This window comes from Ptychodera flava, chromosome 2 (assembly GCF_041260155.1).
Source record: "Ptychodera flava strain L36383 chromosome 2, AS_Pfla_20210202, whole genome shotgun sequence".
NCBI classification, from domain to species: Eukaryota; Metazoa; Hemichordata; class Enteropneusta; family Ptychoderidae; genus Ptychodera; species Ptychodera flava.
Window position 1 is genome coordinate 50850785 of NC_091929.1, and position 19864 is coordinate 50870648.

Consider the following 19864-nt stretch of genomic DNA (forward strand, 5'->3'; position numbering starts at 1 on the left):
ACAAATTTGGTTACAATCAATACAGTCGGATGAAAATACCACAATACTGCACAGGATGCACCAGTAAATTGGTGCTATTGCTGCCTATCGCCCGATGCGAAGCAGAGAACGATGTGCGGAATCAATGTCCGAGTGCATACTTTGCTGTATTTTCGTGACAGCCAGATTATCATACATCTTACAATGGTAACATGAGCATTAAATGGTCCGAGCATTGGCCGTTTTCGTCCTCGAAAATCAACGTTTCCTTTCGACCCAGCGCGCATATGTAGGGTGGAATAATATTTTGAAATCACCGAGCTCCTGGATAGCCTGTGCACTACACACACGGAGCGTGACACGTGGTCTGCAGAAGGAACTCGTCCGATGGATCAACCGAAAAGTTTATCACTGAACGCATGGATACAGCGCGGGCGAAGGCGTCCAGAAATGACCATTGTAGCAGAACATTTTTACCGCACACAAATTACATTCTTGGCGTGTCCTCTTTCAGGGTATTGTCAAGCCACTATACTATACTATACTATACTATACTATACTATACTATACTAACTATACTATACTATACTATACTAAACTATACTATTCTATACTATTCTATACTATACTATACTATACTATACTATACTATACTATACTATACTATACTATACTATACTATACTATACTATACTATACTACACTATACGAAGAGATGGAGTGTTGTCCTTGTTGAAAAGGCCACACATCATCAATTCAGATGTGTTAACCTTTTTCAATAAGCGCCCGGAGTTCTTGATGCAGATATGAAAAGAGCCACGGTCTATCTAGTTCCCTTACCGCCGAATTATACTGGACCCACGAACAAAACGAAGAACTGGAAGTTCGAGCTTGAAATAAATTCAGAAAAGAAGTAGAATATACTCGTTATCAGAAGATCGGTGAATATCATTCTGTGTGCTAATATCGTTTTATCTACCTGCCTAACAGCCGGTATATAGTCCGCCATCGGATAGCCATCCTTAGCCTTTATCGGTGCAACCAAATGACCTTTTAGACAAAGGAATGTTTCTGGCAACTCAAGGATTATCCACTTGTTACCTACCGATTAGTAAAATTTGAAATTTCGGTTCAAATAGCTAGTTATTCTTCTACAATAGTCGAAAATTAAGCCTCGTAGCAGGGAGGTCATACAAGAATTTCTGCAGACTAAACCTGGTTTCTAATGCTCTTTCGTCTATTTTCATTGTCAGTACTTTATGTAGGTCTATCGGGGTAACCAAGGGGAAAGTAGCCATAGCATGGTTATATTGCATGTGTTTTAAAGATGTCAGTGTGCCATTGTTTTAGTTATATTGCTTCTTCTTAATAAAGTGGCTTTTTAATGAAGGAATAACATCTAGGATATTTTAACGTTGATACCCTAAATAAGGATTTAATATTGTAATTCAGTAGACATTTTTCTACTCGAACAAGAATTACTTATTCCATTAAAAAGGTTGTTGACCACATTTATGCAAAAGTAAACGATAATATTATTTGTACAGGTGCAATTGCAGGGGAAATCTCTGACCATTAACTAGGTTTTTTTTTTCGTTTTAATGATTTTTTTTCAAATGAAAGTGTAAATATCAAAGCAAAGATGTTTTATTGATGCTATAACCTGAACTGTCAATCATTAGGACATCAATCATTAAGCCTGTCAAACAAAGAATGTTCTATTTGCCAATGTTATAAAAACAAAAAATGAACCAACTGCAGTGATACCTGATTAATGAAATAATCACATATTTTCTAAGGGTTTCAAAATGACACCAACACATGTCACCTGTTATTGAAAACAGTTTAAGTACGAGGTAAGAAACAGAAAGATAAGTAGCAAGAAATAGAAAGGTTAACGTTTGCCAAATCATGTTAAAAGTACAGATGTTGAAAAGTCATCAATTAAAAAAAAATAAATATTACTAAAAAATGAAATCAACCAATGTTGTTTTATCTGTAAAAATGTATAATTCATGGGACCTTACAGGCATCATTTGTTGGAGTTAGAATTGATAAACACTTTAAACGGAAAGCACATATTTCTGTTCAGATGTAAATGCATGTAAAAGTTAGAATTTAAAGTTGAATTTAAAAAGTCAAATATCATGGTATTATTTGATAAAGCTTTCATCTTAGCCGTTGTTACATATTCTCTGCAAGTCTTGGGCAGTACGTTTTCATCGTTGTTAATTCCTATAAATACTGAACAAAATTGTGTGTAATAGCAATTACATCCATGGGTTCCAAACATTTTCATCTTCTTTATTTCTTTGTAGGAATACCAATGTATAAAAACTTCACAAATTCGTTTTACGGAATACTACTGTACATAATGTCAAAAATGACTTTTGCGTGAATGCATTATCAAAATACGGTATCGCAATATTTCATTCTCATTGAAAGGTCATTTTGAGCTGGTAGATCAATGTTATGATATTTGATTCAAATTTTAAATTATTATTTCTCGCGATTTTGACACATCTAGGTCAGTTACGAAAACCTTCTGCTCTAAATTTGGAAATGCTGGTCTTATTCATATCAATTTGGAGGTATTAGGGACTGGACACAAATTACAGGGGGGGGGCGGTGTTTTTCGAAATACCGCTGCGTCAAAAATAGTGACCCTTCAAAAGTTCGTGCACAAAAATTAGTGACCCTCCCCCTTATCCGTGCATGAAAATAAGTGACCCTCCCCTGTTACTCAATACCCTCCAACAAACTCGCAATGTTCAAGACCCCCTTCTGACTTGCTATACTTTTGAAATCCCCCTCCCAAAAGGAAGGCAAATGTGGCTGATATAACGCTTTGTCCAAAAAATTTCAAATCATATGTGTGTGATAATTCATGTAAATGTACTTTGCTTGAAGTGGCAGGTAAAAAGTGCATGCGTGTACAAACAATGTAATTTTTAGATTTCATCGATAATGTTGATTCACTATACATGGGAGTCTACGACAAAACTGTAAAAAATTCTTTCACAATTAATAATACGCACTTTTTCTGCATATATGGACCCTGAATAATTGACATAATTGTATTTGATTAGAAGAGGGTGGTAACACGTGCATCTGTGTACAAAAACTTTGTTTTTGGAATTTCGCATAAAAAGTTCATCCATCATACATTGTAGTCTATGACAAAAATAAGAATAATTGTTTTAAAATACAAAACTAAGCAAATCTGTGCATTTATGTACACTCGATTATTGGTATAAATGTTCATGATTAGACTAGAGTGGTTTCAAGTCCATGGTTGTGCAAGAAATTTCATTTTGGCATATCACTGAAATGTTGATTCACTATACATGGCAGTCTATGACAAAACTATGAATATTTTTTTCCAATACAAAACTAAGTAAATCTGTGCATTTATGTACACCTAAGTATTAGTATTAATGTTAATGATTAGACCAGAGTGGTTTCAAGTCTATGGTTGTGCAAGAAATTTGATTTTTGAATTTAACTGAAATGTCGATTCACAATACCTAGCAGTCTATGACAAAACTATGAATATTTTTTTTCCAATACAAAACTAAGTAAATCTGTGCATTTATGTACACCTAATTATTAGTATTCATGTTCATGATTAGACCAGAGTGGTTTCAAGTCTATGGTTGTGCAGCAAATTTAATTTTGGAATTTCACTGAAATGTCGATTCACTATGCATAGCAGTCTATGACAAAACTATGAATATTTTTTTTTCCAATACAAAACTTAATAAATCTGTGCATTTATGTACACCTAATTATTAGTATTAATGTTAATGATTAGACCAGAGTGGTTTCAAGTCCATGGTTGTGCAATAAATTTGATTTTGGAATTTCACTGAAATGTCGATTCACAATACCTAGCAGTCTATGACAAAACTATGAATATTTTTTTCCAATACAAAACTAAGTAAATCTGTGCATTTATGTACACCTAATTATTAGTATTAATGTTAATGATTAGACCAGAGTGGTTTCAAGTCCATGGTTGTGCAAGAAATTTGATTTTGGAATTTCACTGAAATGTCGATTCACTATGCATAGCAGTCTATGACAAAACTATGAATATTTTTTTCCAATACAAAACTAAGTAAATCTGTGCATTTATGTACACTTAATTATTAGTATTAATGTTAATGATTAGACTAGAGTGGTTTCAAGTCCATGGTTGTGCAAGAAATTTGATTTTGGAATTTCATCGAAATGTTGATTCACTATACATTGTAGGCTATGAGGACAATACAAATAACTCATGGGTTATGTGATCCTAAATTGTTATTCAAAAGTTGTTCGACCTGAAGCTTCCAGTTGTTATTGATGACATTTTGCACTATTCTGAATAGTTAGTATTCTGTCAATGTCCTCAAAAAATACGGGGACATGAACATTTGACACCGACCTATACCTAAAGTATTGCCAATGGGAGAATGATATCAAATAAGTGATCTCCCAAATTGTTATTGAAAGAGTCATAATAGGGACAGTTATGCACAATAGAGGAGTTGGATAAGTAGAAATCATGACAACTTAAATCAATGTGGCTGTTTGGATCATCAATACATTGTTTATTATACCCTTAAACTTGCGCCCGAAGGGCACGCCGGAAATGGAAATGGCAGAAAATGAAAGTGCCAGGAGGTATTTTTTCTTTTTTCAGTATTCCATATTCTTCAATACGTGCACATGCAAGTTCAGCTTTGATGCATAAAAAGGTGACCCTCCCCCATAGGCATACACAAAATTGTATGACCCTTCAAAAATGCTTGCGCGAAAAATGGCGACCCACCCCAAAAAACACCGGCCCACCCCCCCCCCCCTGTAATTGTGTCCAGTCCCTTAAAGTACAAAATGCAATTTTTTCACACTTTCCTATTAACCTATTAAAGTACTACAATCAAAATATAAAATTATTCAACTGTATACACCAAACGAATTACTTTTGACAAGTAAAAATCATACGTTTCGGTCTGATTTCAAAATGACACCTTCGAAACTTACAAAAATGACATTTTCTGTCACTAAACGGTAATATCAAAAATAAAACAGCACATACGTTTCTGAATATTTGTAAATAAAGCAGCAGGTGCTTGATACAGTCTCTTCTTACGATAGGGTCAGGCAAGCTGTACAGGTTTCTCTTCATATATATATTTTTATTCAAAACGTTTTGCTCTTTAAGTTTGCGATTGTCCCCAAAGATGCAAGCATTAGGAGTTGCAAAACTGACCATGACACATCACATATAACGTTTACTGCTGGTAAGAAGAGAAATACAAATATCTAATAATAATATTTTAAACACTACCTACATCGTGATAATAATACTTATAATAGTAAATAACACTACCAATACTAATAATAGTAAATAATACTAATAATACTAATAATAGTGAACACAACTACCTACAATCTTACAATCATCCAGCAACCAAAGTACATGATTGCAACATACTTTTGATAATGGTCACCGAGAAAATACTGTGTCCATACTTTTGACACAAATGAAGTCGATGTTATCAAACTGCATTATCAAAAATCTCAATAATAACCTGATATACTGATACATTGAAGTAACTACCTAGTTAATTGTGTAAGAGCGTCTCAAGCTGAAGCAAAGTAAGTCACGTGACAACCTTTCATTTCGAGCCGACTTAAGCTGCAGATACTAGCCTAGATATTCAAAATATTCGAGTTTGCGTATATTTTCCGTGTTACTGTCTTCTTTTCACTGTCTCTATCTTTTGCGGTGTAAAAATGTAACCTTCCTCTTCATGATCATTTACTGAATATATGGATTGAAAAAGCTTCAATGTCTACTACAGACATATTTTGTAACCACATAGACAAAAATATTAACTAAAGTTAGACACTGCGTCGATATATCAATCGTGTCCGTGTCCGATGTTCCTTTATCACCAAAATTAAATCCGTTCGATTAATACGGTATTAGGCATGTGCTTCATTTTTTACCAAGGGTGATGTCTTGTCATCGTCGACATAGTACTCGGGTGGAGGATCAGTGGAAGCTTCGTCGCCATCAGCAATTTCTGTTGCGCCCTCTACGTTTGCGAGGTCATGTTGTTGGTCCTGTTGGTGCTCTGTGACCTGGCAGCCTTCAGCGAGCTGCAACTGCGGTTGCTGTTGCAGTGGAATGGATCTTTGCGACTGGTCTGTTTCGATGTGTTGTTGTTCGGTGTACTGACTTTGTTGTTTCTCTGTCTGGTGCAACAGCTGAGGGCGTGTGTTCTGTTGTGACCGAGGATGCTGCAGTGGTCGTGGTTGCTCTAATGGCCGTGAATGCTGCAGAGGTCGTGTTTGCAGCAGCTGCGGTTGTGGCTGTTGCAAAGGTTGTGTTTGCTGCAATGCTTGTGACTGTTGAAGAGGTAGTGTTTGCTGCAGTTGTTGCGACAACTGTTGAGGAGTATCAAATCCCTCTCTGGATTGAGGTACCAGTAACTGACGCGATGTATCTCCTTGCATGAGTTGTGACCGCAGCAACGGTTGGTGTTGTGGTTGTAGAAACAAAAGACATTGCAGTGGCTGTTGCTGCTGGTGGTTCTTCAGCTGGGGTGGTTCCGGAGTAGTGAAATCTGCCCTTTGTTGATAGCCTAATACATTCACTTCTCGGGAGTAGCACTGGATGTACCTGTACAGATAGTCTGATCTGTTGGTCTGTTGTGATCTGTTAACAATAATTTTGTAATACCTTTACTTACCAACTCTATAAAACGTGTCTGTCAAAATCTTAATATATATAAACTTCACATCAAAACATTATCGCAAAAAACTGGGCCAAAGCTATGGAAAGCAGGATACAAAATAGTAAAATTATTAGTAAAATTATTAATACGTTATTGCAGCATTTGTATTGATGACATAATGTTTTGCTCAATCAGATTAGGGGAGTATACAAGACTTGCAAATTGTAGTTACTGAATTACCTAACAGTATGTTAAAATACAAAGGTAAGACGAATAATAAGAAGAAAACAATGAGGGACAACTTCCTCATGGGCTTTGGCCCCTAAATGCTTGTACACTCATTTGTATGTTGTAGAGAATCTTGTAACCCCTTGTGGACGTAATTCAGAGCCGCTGAGCTAAGAGCTACATTTTTGCCAAATCGGGAAAATAATCGCCTTATTTTTTTCAAATTCACGAATGCGTACTTATCACTACATATTTTGGGATCGATCCCTATACTGTACACCCTTACTTGGCCGATGATGCTTCCATGGTAAATCGGAGGAAACGACGTACTGGTTACTAAGTAATCCCATATGTTCGTTTGATTCTTCCTGTCGAATGCTCCGTCGTTCACTAGGCACACCTTGCATCATCTGGGGAAATGTACAATTTTGATAACTTTTAAAAAAATTCTATATCGGATATGTTGTTTCGATGAAGCAGGCACATTTCAACAAGAGAGACAGAGTGCCAGCAATTGATTGATTTATTTGATTTGTTTGCGCTCAGAGAAAACCGTCACGCTGCAATAGACACAGACAAGTAAATGTTATAAAAATTCATCGTATTTTAACATGATAGGTATAATGAGCAATATGTTGCTAATGGTTAACAAAGCTGGTCGTGGTGTGATCACCAATCTTTACACTAGAGGCCGTTTGCGAGGGGCACCACTCGCTGGACAGTCCATGGCGCATTGCTGATGCACGCCAATGCAATACAAATACGTAATCGGTTCTATATTTGAAGCAAATTAATCAAGTAGTCAATGTCAACAAGCAATAATATGAGAGCGTTGAATTGAGAACTGTTGCTTTACAGGGAGATGTTTTATCTTGACACAAACTGATAACAAAGATATAATATTTCAGAGGGAAACAAATGATAAGTGTACAACAAATATCAACTAGAATAGATCCCCTTTCCAGGATTCGCGTAATGCTGCTTTATAACCTTTTTCATCGTTTTATTCAGAGAAGCACAAAATAACGGACTTATTCTACACTCTTGTAGTATTGACGCAAAAGTGAAAGACTTAACTCTTGCTCAAAATTCAATGGAGAAGCCAACCATTTTTTTTACTAAATCAAAATAAAAATTAGGAGTCCCAGTGCAAACTTTGGCACCAGCGAAACAAAGTATCTATCTCTGCCCTATAATTGAAATTCAACATCCTCAGATAAGTCTTCCGGAAAAAAAACTTCTGATATTAAGAAAAATTAAGATGGTGAAATATTGTTTTACTCAAAGCTTTAAAATGAGCCCAGCAAGTGGTAGACAAGATATGAACTAGATAAATTTGACAGTTCAAATATTTGACCCTAAGACGCATTCTACCTTAAACGGTGAACGAAATGAAAACACACTTACGTAAAAATTGACTTGATTTGAATATGAAAGGAATATACTAGAACAAAAATAATGCCTTCACATAAGGCACCTACTTACTATCGGAGGCGGATCACAGCAAACAGCTCGGCAACAGAAGGCCGATGAAATAATGGCAATGACAGCCTCAGTGGCAGCCATAACCCTAAAAGAGATTCAACTACCAAACAGGCGTCCTGTGAGATGGAAGAAGAGATTAAATCCACTCTGAATAGTTTGTATAAAAGTAGTTAAACACGAGGAGTCATGGGCGAAGTCATCTCTGGCGCGGCTATATTCTATCACCATTTGCGGTGTTGTTAAACAAACACGATTAGGAACTAATTTTGGTTAACTGGATAGTAAAGTTATGTCGTTTTGATCCGCAAATGTAAGCTCGTCTGGTTTTCTTTTTTTGGTTTCTACACTTCTTTTCATGAGTAATTTTTAAGATTCCAACGTTCAGCTAACGGGCACCTATAAATTTTGAAAAATTTGAAAAGTATGAAGATCGAATTATCCCAAATTAGTTCCAATCGTGTTAACAATATAATAATCTGAAGTGTCTTGCAGTGAATTAATGTATACATTTCACACTATTTTAAAAAGGTTCAAACGGACTGATTGCTTTCTGTATTAAGAGATATCAATATTATACATTTAATGAAGCATAAAACAAACACTACTGTCATAAACAATTTCTGGACAAAAGTTTAAACATAAGAAAAGTGACACCCCTGACCAACAAATACACTAAAGATTGTATTTATAGGTACTCCTGTTTTGTATACTCTACGCATATACATTACTTATTTTCACAGAGTACACCTTGCCAAAATTCCTACACAATGGCACATATTATCATTGGTGTGTACAGTAACTAATTCCGATGGAACTTCAAAAATTTCTACTTTTTTATAACTTTGAAAAAGCTTTTACGTACGGCAATAAAAGTACAGAACGTTACATTCTGAAAACAATACACCATCAAAACGCACGCACTATAAACATAAATTCTTAGGTCAGGACACGATATCCAAATTTGATGTAAGTGGTGATGTCGAATGAAAATAATATATTTTATTCGGGCAACCAAGGCTTAAATGATTTTCGCGCTGTTTTTACAATTATTCATTTCTCGAACACAATCAAAGTTCATAAGTTTGTAGAAAGACTGTCACATTTCTTTATACGCTGGGTCACATTGTTTAGTTCGAATACTTACATAATAAACGTAGTGATCATAGCCATACTCTTCTTGGGATATCATTGCTACACTTGCTGACAAAAGTACAGGCGCAAACAGAGAGGCTGACACCACCGAAAACCATGAACGTTATAATCTGTCAATATAGACCGAAGAATGCTAATCATTGGAGATGATTCTATTCACTTTGACTGCATTCCAAAATTTTGTAAACAAAATTTCCAACACATTCCTTTTTATGTAACACTTTAATTATATCCGTGACATTTTATGGAAACTTTGTAATTAGCAATACTGTCATGGATGAATCTATATTGTTATTCAGATATTTTAACTGTTCAAGTAAGTACTACTAGTTTATATTAATTATAGCACACAATTTTGAAATCAATGTCCATATATCATTATAACTCACCAATCCATTGTCTTCTTAGATGCAGATATCAGTCCCAGTAAACCGGTGACCATGAACTAGAAATAGTTAGTGATTGATGAGCCGTTATCAAAAAGAAACAAGAGCAAAACCCATTCCTGCTTCTCATACAACCCTCGATATTAAAGTACAATATCGGATTTTAGTCTTGTTAAGAAGAAACTTCTACATGTTTAGTTGAACAGCCAAGGCTGATCTACTGCCAAATAATGGAAAATTCGAAGAAGAAGCAATTACTATTTACACTCTTTCATGGCTAGCATACTGGGAAAGTAGCCAACTAATCAAATATTCTAGTTTTAAATAGTCATTCTAATCTACCACTATACACACGTCAATGTGAGAAGTAGCCCTGCATGCAATTCAATGCTTTGCTTTCGTATGCTTAAAATATACTTTCACAATTATGAATACTTTTTCGGTCGGCAAGCACATTTTCCTGCATAGAATAACATTTCCTCACATTGACAAATATGTGTTTGTGAAATGTTATCTCTGCTCAAATTGATTCAGAAGCATTATATTTACTAAATAAATGAGAAATTTTAATCACGAATTATAAATATTCGTAATGAAATATCAATGAAACAGTGGAAAGATGAAAGAATGTGTGATTCCAAGAATTGCCTAGAGACGCAGCTGTCTTGACTTGATATTAAGGTAACAATCATCACTTACGAAGACGCCACACCATATTCCACAGCCGATTTCAGATGACACACACTCAATAACAATTGCAACTATTCCTAGAGCCACGGTAGTACCACCCAGAAGAAATTGACAAAAACTCAGTGCAGTGATGGTTCGTTTGGCAAAGCCTGGTCTTGTACCATTCCTTATCGTCGGCTGGAATTGCTGAGGTGCGTACGTTTGAAGTACCTGTACCTGCGACTGGCTTTGTCCATGTTGCTGTGGTTGCATTGTGACATATACTCTGACAAAAAAGTAAAAACAACGAAACGCGTTATTATATGCTCTTCAAGTAATTGCAATCACTAAGATGTTCGCACATAAAAAGTGAATAAATTGTTTGCATAGCTCGTGCATCAAAACATATATTTTAAAGGTTTATTATCCTTTTTTTCTTTTGTGTGCTAAAATAAAAGCAACATTTTGACCTGTCACCGAACAATGAAAGAATAGGGACACTTGGAAAATTTCCTTTTCACCTTGTTCAATTTTTCCTCAAAAATATTCAAAAATCGTTGCAATTTCTCGAAGATTTTCAGTACAGTGTGTACATTCTGTAATCATTCTGAGAGGGAGGCGCCTCAGCAAAATAAACAACACGGTTTAGGTTTGTCTAAAGTAAGTGTCAAAGGCATATAATATTACAAATATTTATTACTTTCTTCAAAGAAACCGTACTAGAACAAGTCTTCAACAGCCCTGGCCTTACGGTAACCTCAATCCGACAATTGTTAATCAAGCTTGACTCAAGCAGACAGCCTGTGTATGAAATAAACAAATAAATCCCTTCGATTTGGCAAACAAAATGGAAAAGAAATGTTTGGAGCATTCAAATTATATTTAACTCTGTGCAGTATGCACTGTCCTTCCGTTGATGTGGAGAGACTCTCACAGAAATAGAATGGACTATTTTATTCGCTCATGGTTAGACGTCGCTTATCCGAGAACTTTGTTGTTCGTGGTACTATCTCACTTATAAACATTAACTTAAACTAACCTTAAGCATTAACGATTCCAGTTCTTGAAAACACTTTCTGACGACATCATTAAGGCTTAGTCAAAAGTGGATGAAATACTACAAGGGAGCATAATAAAAAAAAACTAGTTGCTTGACCCAAGCGTGAACCCAAACTACTATACAAATTGCATTGAGTACCCGTATAAGTTGACACAGGATTAGAAAAGTTAAATATTAAAAACTAAGTAAAGAAACAGTTTGACAAATGTTACACATCGATCGCACATATACCGACTCCATGGCTTGATGTGAATGTACGATTACCTCAGTGCCTAATTAATATCGATAGTTCAAATACCCCTTTCTATACAGGAGAATTTATGAAACCCTATGCCTTGTTTTCTCAAAATGACAGCGATATCTCCGCGTATGGTATGCTTATTAAAGGAGTTAAAACATGTAACATGACATTATGTAATTTTTGCAATGATCATGACATCTCATATAACCAATGAACTACCACGTTGTAACTATATCCTCTTCATAAAATGTCGGGTTCATATGCTTTTTGCACAGACAATGGTGACTTTCCTCGAAATGGTAGCTCATGCTACACTTTTCACCAAACCTATTCGTTTAAAACAAACATGAGCGCCTTTCCAATACCCACAATTTCGCCATGACAGTACGATCACATATCGCAAATGCGAAACACATTACTATAGTTACCAAGGAAACTGTTCGAATAAATGACCACATTTTCTGATATAAAATGCATGCGTCACTATACATAATCTCTGACCTGTAAACTATATGTAATCTTCACCCGTCTAATATGTTAGATGCCGCTCCAATTCTCCTTAAAGCTGTTCTCTGCTGCCGACTCTTTAACCGATGACGTTACAAGTATCCCTATCTTTACGAGTTTGAAAAGAGAACCTTCATGTATTTGTAAATTTTGACACTATCTTTGTTGCAGTAACACTGCAACCATGAATGTTGGCGTATAATGCAAAAATAGTGTAAGATTCCGTTACCCTGTCAGCACGATATACGGTAAGCTGTTAGTGAACATTTTGAATTGAGTGCAACCCAATAAAAAACAGAAAATTGAGCAAAACCATGCACAATTTTTAACAATTAGAAAAAAAAACATTTGGTGGAGGGTTTTAATTTTGTGAAGGTAATAACATCGCAAACAAATACAAAATGTATTAACCGAATCTGTATCAACCATTATCATTAATTCATTATACATGATATAGGCCAGACAAAACATACGGAAATCACAGACTTCTTTCAAATCTTTTACACAATGATTGAAGAGTGTGATAGTTGCATCGAGATTTAATTATAGTGGTATCATATCAGACTTTATCCATTCCTCACTCAAAAGTAGCGTTTAGAAAAATTACATTTTACTCTGTTTTACCTATATTGCATCGGAGGAATCATCTTTTTTATCCCATATTGAAAATGTTGTAATGCATGGATTAAAATTTTGGTAGACAATGATAGACGTTAATGCAGGACGTGGTAATCTAGAAGACTTTATACTTAAATTGAGAGTTATTCGGAAGCCATATACATACGACAATTTCTATACGCCGAGAAATTGAAAAGATTCGGGGGTAAATAATTATGGTCTGCTCTTAATCTCCTGATATAGTGTTTTAACTTAACACAAATGGAAGGTACTTCTGATTATGTATATGCATAATCTCGTTTGCATCTTCATTTCACATTTTGAAATATCAAAAGTTGATGTCACTGACATGCATGTTAAATTGTAACACATCAGATGGCCAAAATACATGACGATACTTTAAATGCCCAAACCAACAAACAAACAAACAAACAAACCAAATTTCCCTAAATTCATGTCCAGACATCTTAAAATGTTACAGCTAATGATCTTAAACGAACTATTTTATCATTCACAACAAAGGTTGTCTAGCGAACATTGCATATTCCTGAGTGTGACCTTTGATACCCTGACAATGCATACAATGGCTGAGATGATGTCATGCAGTGTTTGTGTTATGGTAAGGGGCGTAACCTAAGAAAGTCTTTCTAATATTATATTCTCATGTATACCTTTCTAAAACGTTCGCCTTGCCATTTCCTTCCAAAATATTTGCAAGAACTTCAATGAAAAATGTATGATAGATTTATCTAAAATGGCTCTCACAATGTGATTTTGTGAATGAATTGATGGTGCTGTGAGAGCAAGTTACACTCTATGCTTTGTAGTGAAGAAATTTACCATTACTGGTTGCTGGTTTTGGTAGGCAAGATACGCAGAGATGACGAAGTGAAAGGTTCATGTGCAAGCAACTATGTAGGATTGTTTCACACTAACCAACATCGTAAATGAGGGTTTCATTCAACCGACTGCCGCACCTCCCATGCGAACTCCACTAAAACACATACCCTGCCTGCTATCTGTTATGTTAACCCCGAGTCAAAATCTGATTACATTTGGTTGCAGCTTATTGTGCATTTTTGCACACATGCAACTAACTTCCAATTTTGCATAGCACTTCTGAAGTTTTTAATGTCTTACTGAATTATTAATATGTCACTGTAAGCGTAAAATGCACACATGCTTGCGGAAATAATACATTAGAATGAAATCCGCTAGCAGGAAGCGAGAGAAATGTTTTGTCATTGGGGCGTAACCGCGTGCGGTCGATAACAAGGTACAGAAAAACTGCGATCGTAAATAAAAATGTAACTCCTGCGTCATACCTCTGCTATGGTCATCGCAATATCGCTTGACTTAATATTCCATAAATAGCTATCAATATCATGATAATTGTTTTCTATGATCCAACTTACCTTTAAGACATGATATCAAATCGATCTGAGGTCCAAGTACTGGAACGTCTCCTCTCGATGACGTGTACTCTAACCTGACATTTTAACATCTACTATAGTGACCTTATTTGTACATTTGTTTGTACAGCCTTCATTCGTCACAGCTTTGCTGATATCAAAGCTACAATCGAATAATATATTTCATGCATATGCCTCGGTAACTATATTCCATACTTATATTTTATTTATTATCTGTTTTGAATTTATTGTATATTTCTGAACATTTTTTTCTTAGGACTCATCTTCATTTTGAAATTCGTGTAATCACTTTGTTGCGAATGGTAACACTCCTCGTCAAATATCCCTGAGCTTTCAAGTGGAAGCAGGCAACTTTCAAGCAAAGAAAAGACTTGGTGGGCGATATTGTTGAAACTGTCAAATATCTTGTGTTGAAGTAATGTCATTTAGTGATATCTACAGGGAAATACGTCTTATACAGACAGTAAACGAGCAAAATACCTAGAAAGTTCACAAAAGATATTTTGTCGGACTTTGATTGTTAATTACCGAGTCAGATGGTAAATTCAACATGAAATGAAACCGGTGTGCAGATTGGGATGCATTCGCTTCACGGTTGACAAGGAGGATGCAGGACAATTGAGCCAATATTATTGCCTATTTTACTGATATGAAAAGATAACGCAAACCACATTAATTTGGAATATTTTTTTCGAATTCTCAATTACTTTGTAAAATACTGTTTTATTCCAGAAAAAATTGAGATGCATCAACCCATATCAAGGAACAATTTATGTCATCATGATAATTATTATCTCAGCAACTGCATACACCTCGTCAGCTTGAAGCGAATGCATCGCGATCTGCATTCTCGTCTGAATTAACCATGCGCCTTGGTAATTCACAATCAAAGTCAAAACATCGTCAGCGAACTTGCAAGTTAGTTAGTTTGTTTACTCTTTGGATAATACGTATTTTCTCTGTAGAATACTCAATCAAACCCGACTTTAATTATCCGGACCACAATTTTCAATCATTTTATCCAACACATGTTGATAAATTTGATATTGTTTTCATTACAATCTGATTCTATACCAAGCACTGTCCAAGTATCCTCTAGCAGTGAGATGCAACAAATGCAAACACATCAATATAGTTAACCTGATAGCAGTAGTTTACTTGAAGGATGAAGTTGGTGTATATTTTGGGTAAAAAATCTCAATTTTTGTATTAATGATAAAAGTTAATTTGGTCAAATACTTTACACTATTTTCCGAAATGTAACATTTTACTTGGAAAGAAGAGTATATGTAGAAAAAAACCGACTATTTTATTTTGCATTATCTATCCTCATTCTAAAATGACAAGGGTTGAAAGATCAGACACCCAAAAAAAGGTGGTTAAAATCACGATTGGAAAAATTAAATTGCTTCTTATTCAAAATTTAGGAACTCTATTTCCAAAAAAGTCCTTTTTATATAGCATTTAAAGAACATTATGTGAACATTTCAGAAAATTTTAACCCAGCAAGAAGGGAGTTCAGGCCCGATAGCTTTATATGTTAGTATCATTTTTGTGATTTTATTTCCAAACTAAAACAAGTTTGTGGGAATGTAATCATTGAGGGGTGTTTAAGCAAGAAGATTAACAGTCTAGTGGGACTGCATGTGCAATTTAAGGCAAGATAAATAACACGATTGGAACTAATTTGGGATAATTGGATGATGAAGTAATGTCTGTTTAATCTGCAACCAAATGTAAGATCATCTTCTTTTCCTTTTAAGTAATACACTTATCTTTATGAGTAATTTGTAATATTGCAACATTCAGCTAAAGGGCCCCTAACATTTATTTTAGAAATTTGAAAAAATATGAATATCCAATTATCCCAAATTAGTTCCAATCGTGTTAATAATAAACGTTTGCCCAAACATAAAATGGCGCACTCGCGCAAATAAAGCAAAAACACTGTACGTCGTTCATATATGCATTGGAATCTTCACAGACCCAACAGAGTAGTCCAATATAATGCACAGTGCTGAATGTTTTCCATGGGACATCGTATGCTTGGTTTTTATTGTAATATTAACAGTTTTTGAAATGGTGTGGGAAATCAAAATAACGGTTAAAATTTGAAATTACTCGTCCAATTTTTCAGTAGTAAAGGACTATATCCTTTAAATAGTTACAGCAACAGGGGTTTTAAATTCTTTGGAAATCTTGAAATAGGGAGAAAAATGAAGCCAGGAATTTTGGTAATTGGCATACATTTGCATAAATTAAAGGGCCATTATTTTGTAACTTTTGACCATTTTTTTACCTCGGAAAATTCCATGTTGGAGGCTCATATTTTTTTGCAAACTGTTGTTTTACGAAGAAACAAACATTAGTGATTAGTGATGTTATAGCCACATAAAACTGCTAATTTTTGTTCAAACGTGTTGCCCTTCCGAGCTCATTTGTTGAAGTCTGGCATGCTCAGCGTGCTGGGGAGAACGCAGATATGGTGACGCCGCGATCACGCGAGATGTACAAGTTCACGTTTACTGCGGGATCAAAACAACATTGCGTCGTGGATTGCCAGACATCTGGCTACGCAACGTGCTCGGACAATGGACTACGACGTAAGTACCGGGCATAAGTAATGAATATTTATTTTGAAATTGCTGCAGTTGGCTCGCGCAGGTGCAGAAAAATGCCAACGTTGCAATCCGCGTGTCAACAGAGTTTGTATTTCTGTCCGGACAAAAATTGAAAATTTTGTTGTAAAATCACATGTTATTTAGTTGTAGGGAACGTAATGTTTCCGAATAATATGTGATTCTCTGTAATTTGACAGGCTATTCAACATGAGTCAGTGATCATTTCAATCAAAACTAACGGAAAAATCGCCAGAAGATACAGCTAATGGAACTTTAACATTTCTTTATCACGTCACTTACGACTGCTTGACAGCTAAAAGGTCAATCCAATCAATATTTTAATCTTAGGTTAACAAACTTTTTAAAATTTAATATTTGCAAAAAAAGTTATTTTGAGCAAAATAGGCTGTGTTGGGTGCAGCGCCCCCTTAGTACTGTTTCACTTGAAGTTAATCAACTTTTAGCATACCTTTTGTTTCATGATTTTGCTCAAGAATATTGCAAATAATTGATAGCAGACGGTAAGCATGTGACATTATATCAACTGTGATATTTTCAAGCAGCGGAATGATCTTTTTTCATACCCTAACTCTCAGCGCAATGATATTTCAAGTTATCCTGCCCCATCTTGACAGAGGTTTTTAAGTAGGTTTAATCATGACATCACTTTTATTCGGTAACACAAAAAATAATCCATTTATGCAGAAAGGTTCTTTCACAAAGAGTACAACTTCCACTAGAGTGCACAGAACACACCACAACTCAGTTACAGTCACAATCTCAGTGAAACTGTTGACTACATTATGCCATTCGTAGTGGAAAGCTGTCGAGGTTCTTGGCAAGTTTGGTTTCGACTTTATTCGTAGTCCCTTCTGGACTACACGTGTACGTTTGTTGATGCGTAAAGTTCCGTTATTGGATCGAAAGGATGTACGTCTGTTCTACAGATCCTTCGAAGTTGTTGAGAGTCTGTGGTGAGAATCACATCTTTTTCCAATAAACAGTTCAGCAGATTTACACTGGTTCCAATGAGGGAGTTTAAGGACTATCGGAGATAAATAAGTAAACTTGAGTCCTAAAGAGAGCCCCAGTGTTGTTCGTGGCAAGGCTTGGTAATGGCGGATGAATGTATTTACACAAGTCTACTGATCTGGTTGTATGTTCTGTTTTATGTTGGTAATGTTGACACAACGTTTCGTCCTAAAAGTAGGACTTCAATGGGTGAAAAGATGTTTACAAAAGAAAATACAGAAAAAAGAAAAAGAAAAAAGATAGGACTAATGTTCATATTTCTCAAATGCTCTTACAAGCTGAGTGAGTTATAAAGTTACGATAGGTATAGAGTGTGACAATTCCTACTGTTTATGTGTGGTGCCGATGGAAAGTCATGGAAAGTCAAACGGTCATTTACATTACCGATCTGAGGGGCTGTGAGCAATTGTTATTTAAATGTTTGTCGATACAATAAGCTTAGAATCATGAGGCCCTTGGGTGATAATTCCCCAAATTTTGAAACGCAGATAGATTATATTTTCCTACGAAGCACGTCGTCTTGTTTATTTAATGACAATCCCGATTATTGAAACGTCTCGAATGGTGTGTTAATTTTGATTGAAGTGAACTGCGACAGGAGTATTTGTTTTAAGTCTTATAGTTAATAGATGGGTATTGAACCCGAAGCGAAATTCTATTTCTCCTACTTGTTGTTTTTCCTTCTTTTGCATGTAATTAGATCGAATAGGGTTTTTTTTTGCAGGTAATGCTACGTTTGATGGTGTAAATTGTGTTTGTTGCGCGGCTTTGAAATTGTGCAGCAATTGAGAAATATTTAGAAATATTGCAACCACTGTTTGCACCACATTTGTAGAAACCAAAGCCACGCTACGAACAACACTGGAAGCTATCTATAGAATTATCATTTACTCATATATATATATATATATATATATATATATATATATATATATATATATATAATCCCATGGTATTTTTCTCTGTTTGACGTCATCTATATATATATATATATATATATATATATATATATATATATATATATATATATATATATATATTCCATGGTATTTTTCTCTGTTTAACGTCATCATATACGAGTATACGAGTGTTTTTCGCGGAGCTGTACAACATCGAGCCGAAGGTGAGAAGTTGTGCGGCTTCGCGAAAAACACGAGTATAAGATGACGTCAAACAGAGAAAAATACCATGGGATTATACATTTATCACATGAACAGTCTTCTTATTTTTCTTTGATGTGGATGGATCAAAATTATCGTAACAAATTGCATGAATTTCACCGCGATTTGTTATTTACTTACGCGGATTACTTTCGTTTAATAGTAGAGCAGCCCATTACCCAGGAGATACTTTCGTTCATAATCCCATCAAGCTGAAATTTTGATACATCGAATGGTATCTCCACCAACCAGACATACAGATTTGGTCACGTGAACGTGTCAATCATTGTCTCGCGCTGTACCGATGCCAAGGCAAGTCGGCCATCGGCGGACATAGCTTTCACCGTGCTGGCGACGGATAGCCATAGTATTCAGAGTTATTTAGAATATTTACAAATAGATTTATGAAGTAAATGCAACGACACGATCGAAACAGTAATTCTCATTCTCAGAGATGCCGTGGCTTTTCAAAATATCACACAAATTTACGACCTTGGCGAGCGCGAAAGATAACACTCTATGGCACACAGGGTATACCTCATTGTTTGTGCATGCCCACAAC

General features: G+C 35.4%; 2 protein-coding genes across 2 annotated transcripts in view; both read right to left on the bottom strand.

The window, feature by feature from the left end:
* The window catches only part of LOC139148903 (uncharacterized), a 185112-nt gene that overhangs the window by 158045 nt on the left and 7203 nt on the right, over window positions 1-19864 (bottom strand). The window lies entirely within an intron of this gene.
* On the bottom strand, window positions 1593-11431 carry LOC139123304 (putative cyclin-dependent serine/threonine-protein kinase DDB_G0272797/DDB_G0274007). The gene is made up of 7 exons (XM_070689462.1): window positions 11331-11431; window positions 10661-10916; window positions 9965-10020; window positions 9568-9685; window positions 8424-8539; window positions 7225-7348; window positions 1593-6691 (listed from the first exon to the last, which is right to left on the bottom strand). The coding sequence occupies exons 6-7, from the start codon at window positions 7242-7244 to the stop codon at window positions 5956-5958; spliced, it is 756 nt and encodes a 251-aa protein (XP_070545563.1). The 5' UTR covers window positions 7245-7348; window positions 8424-8539; window positions 9568-9685; window positions 9965-10020; window positions 10661-10916; window positions 11331-11431; the 3' UTR covers window positions 1593-5955.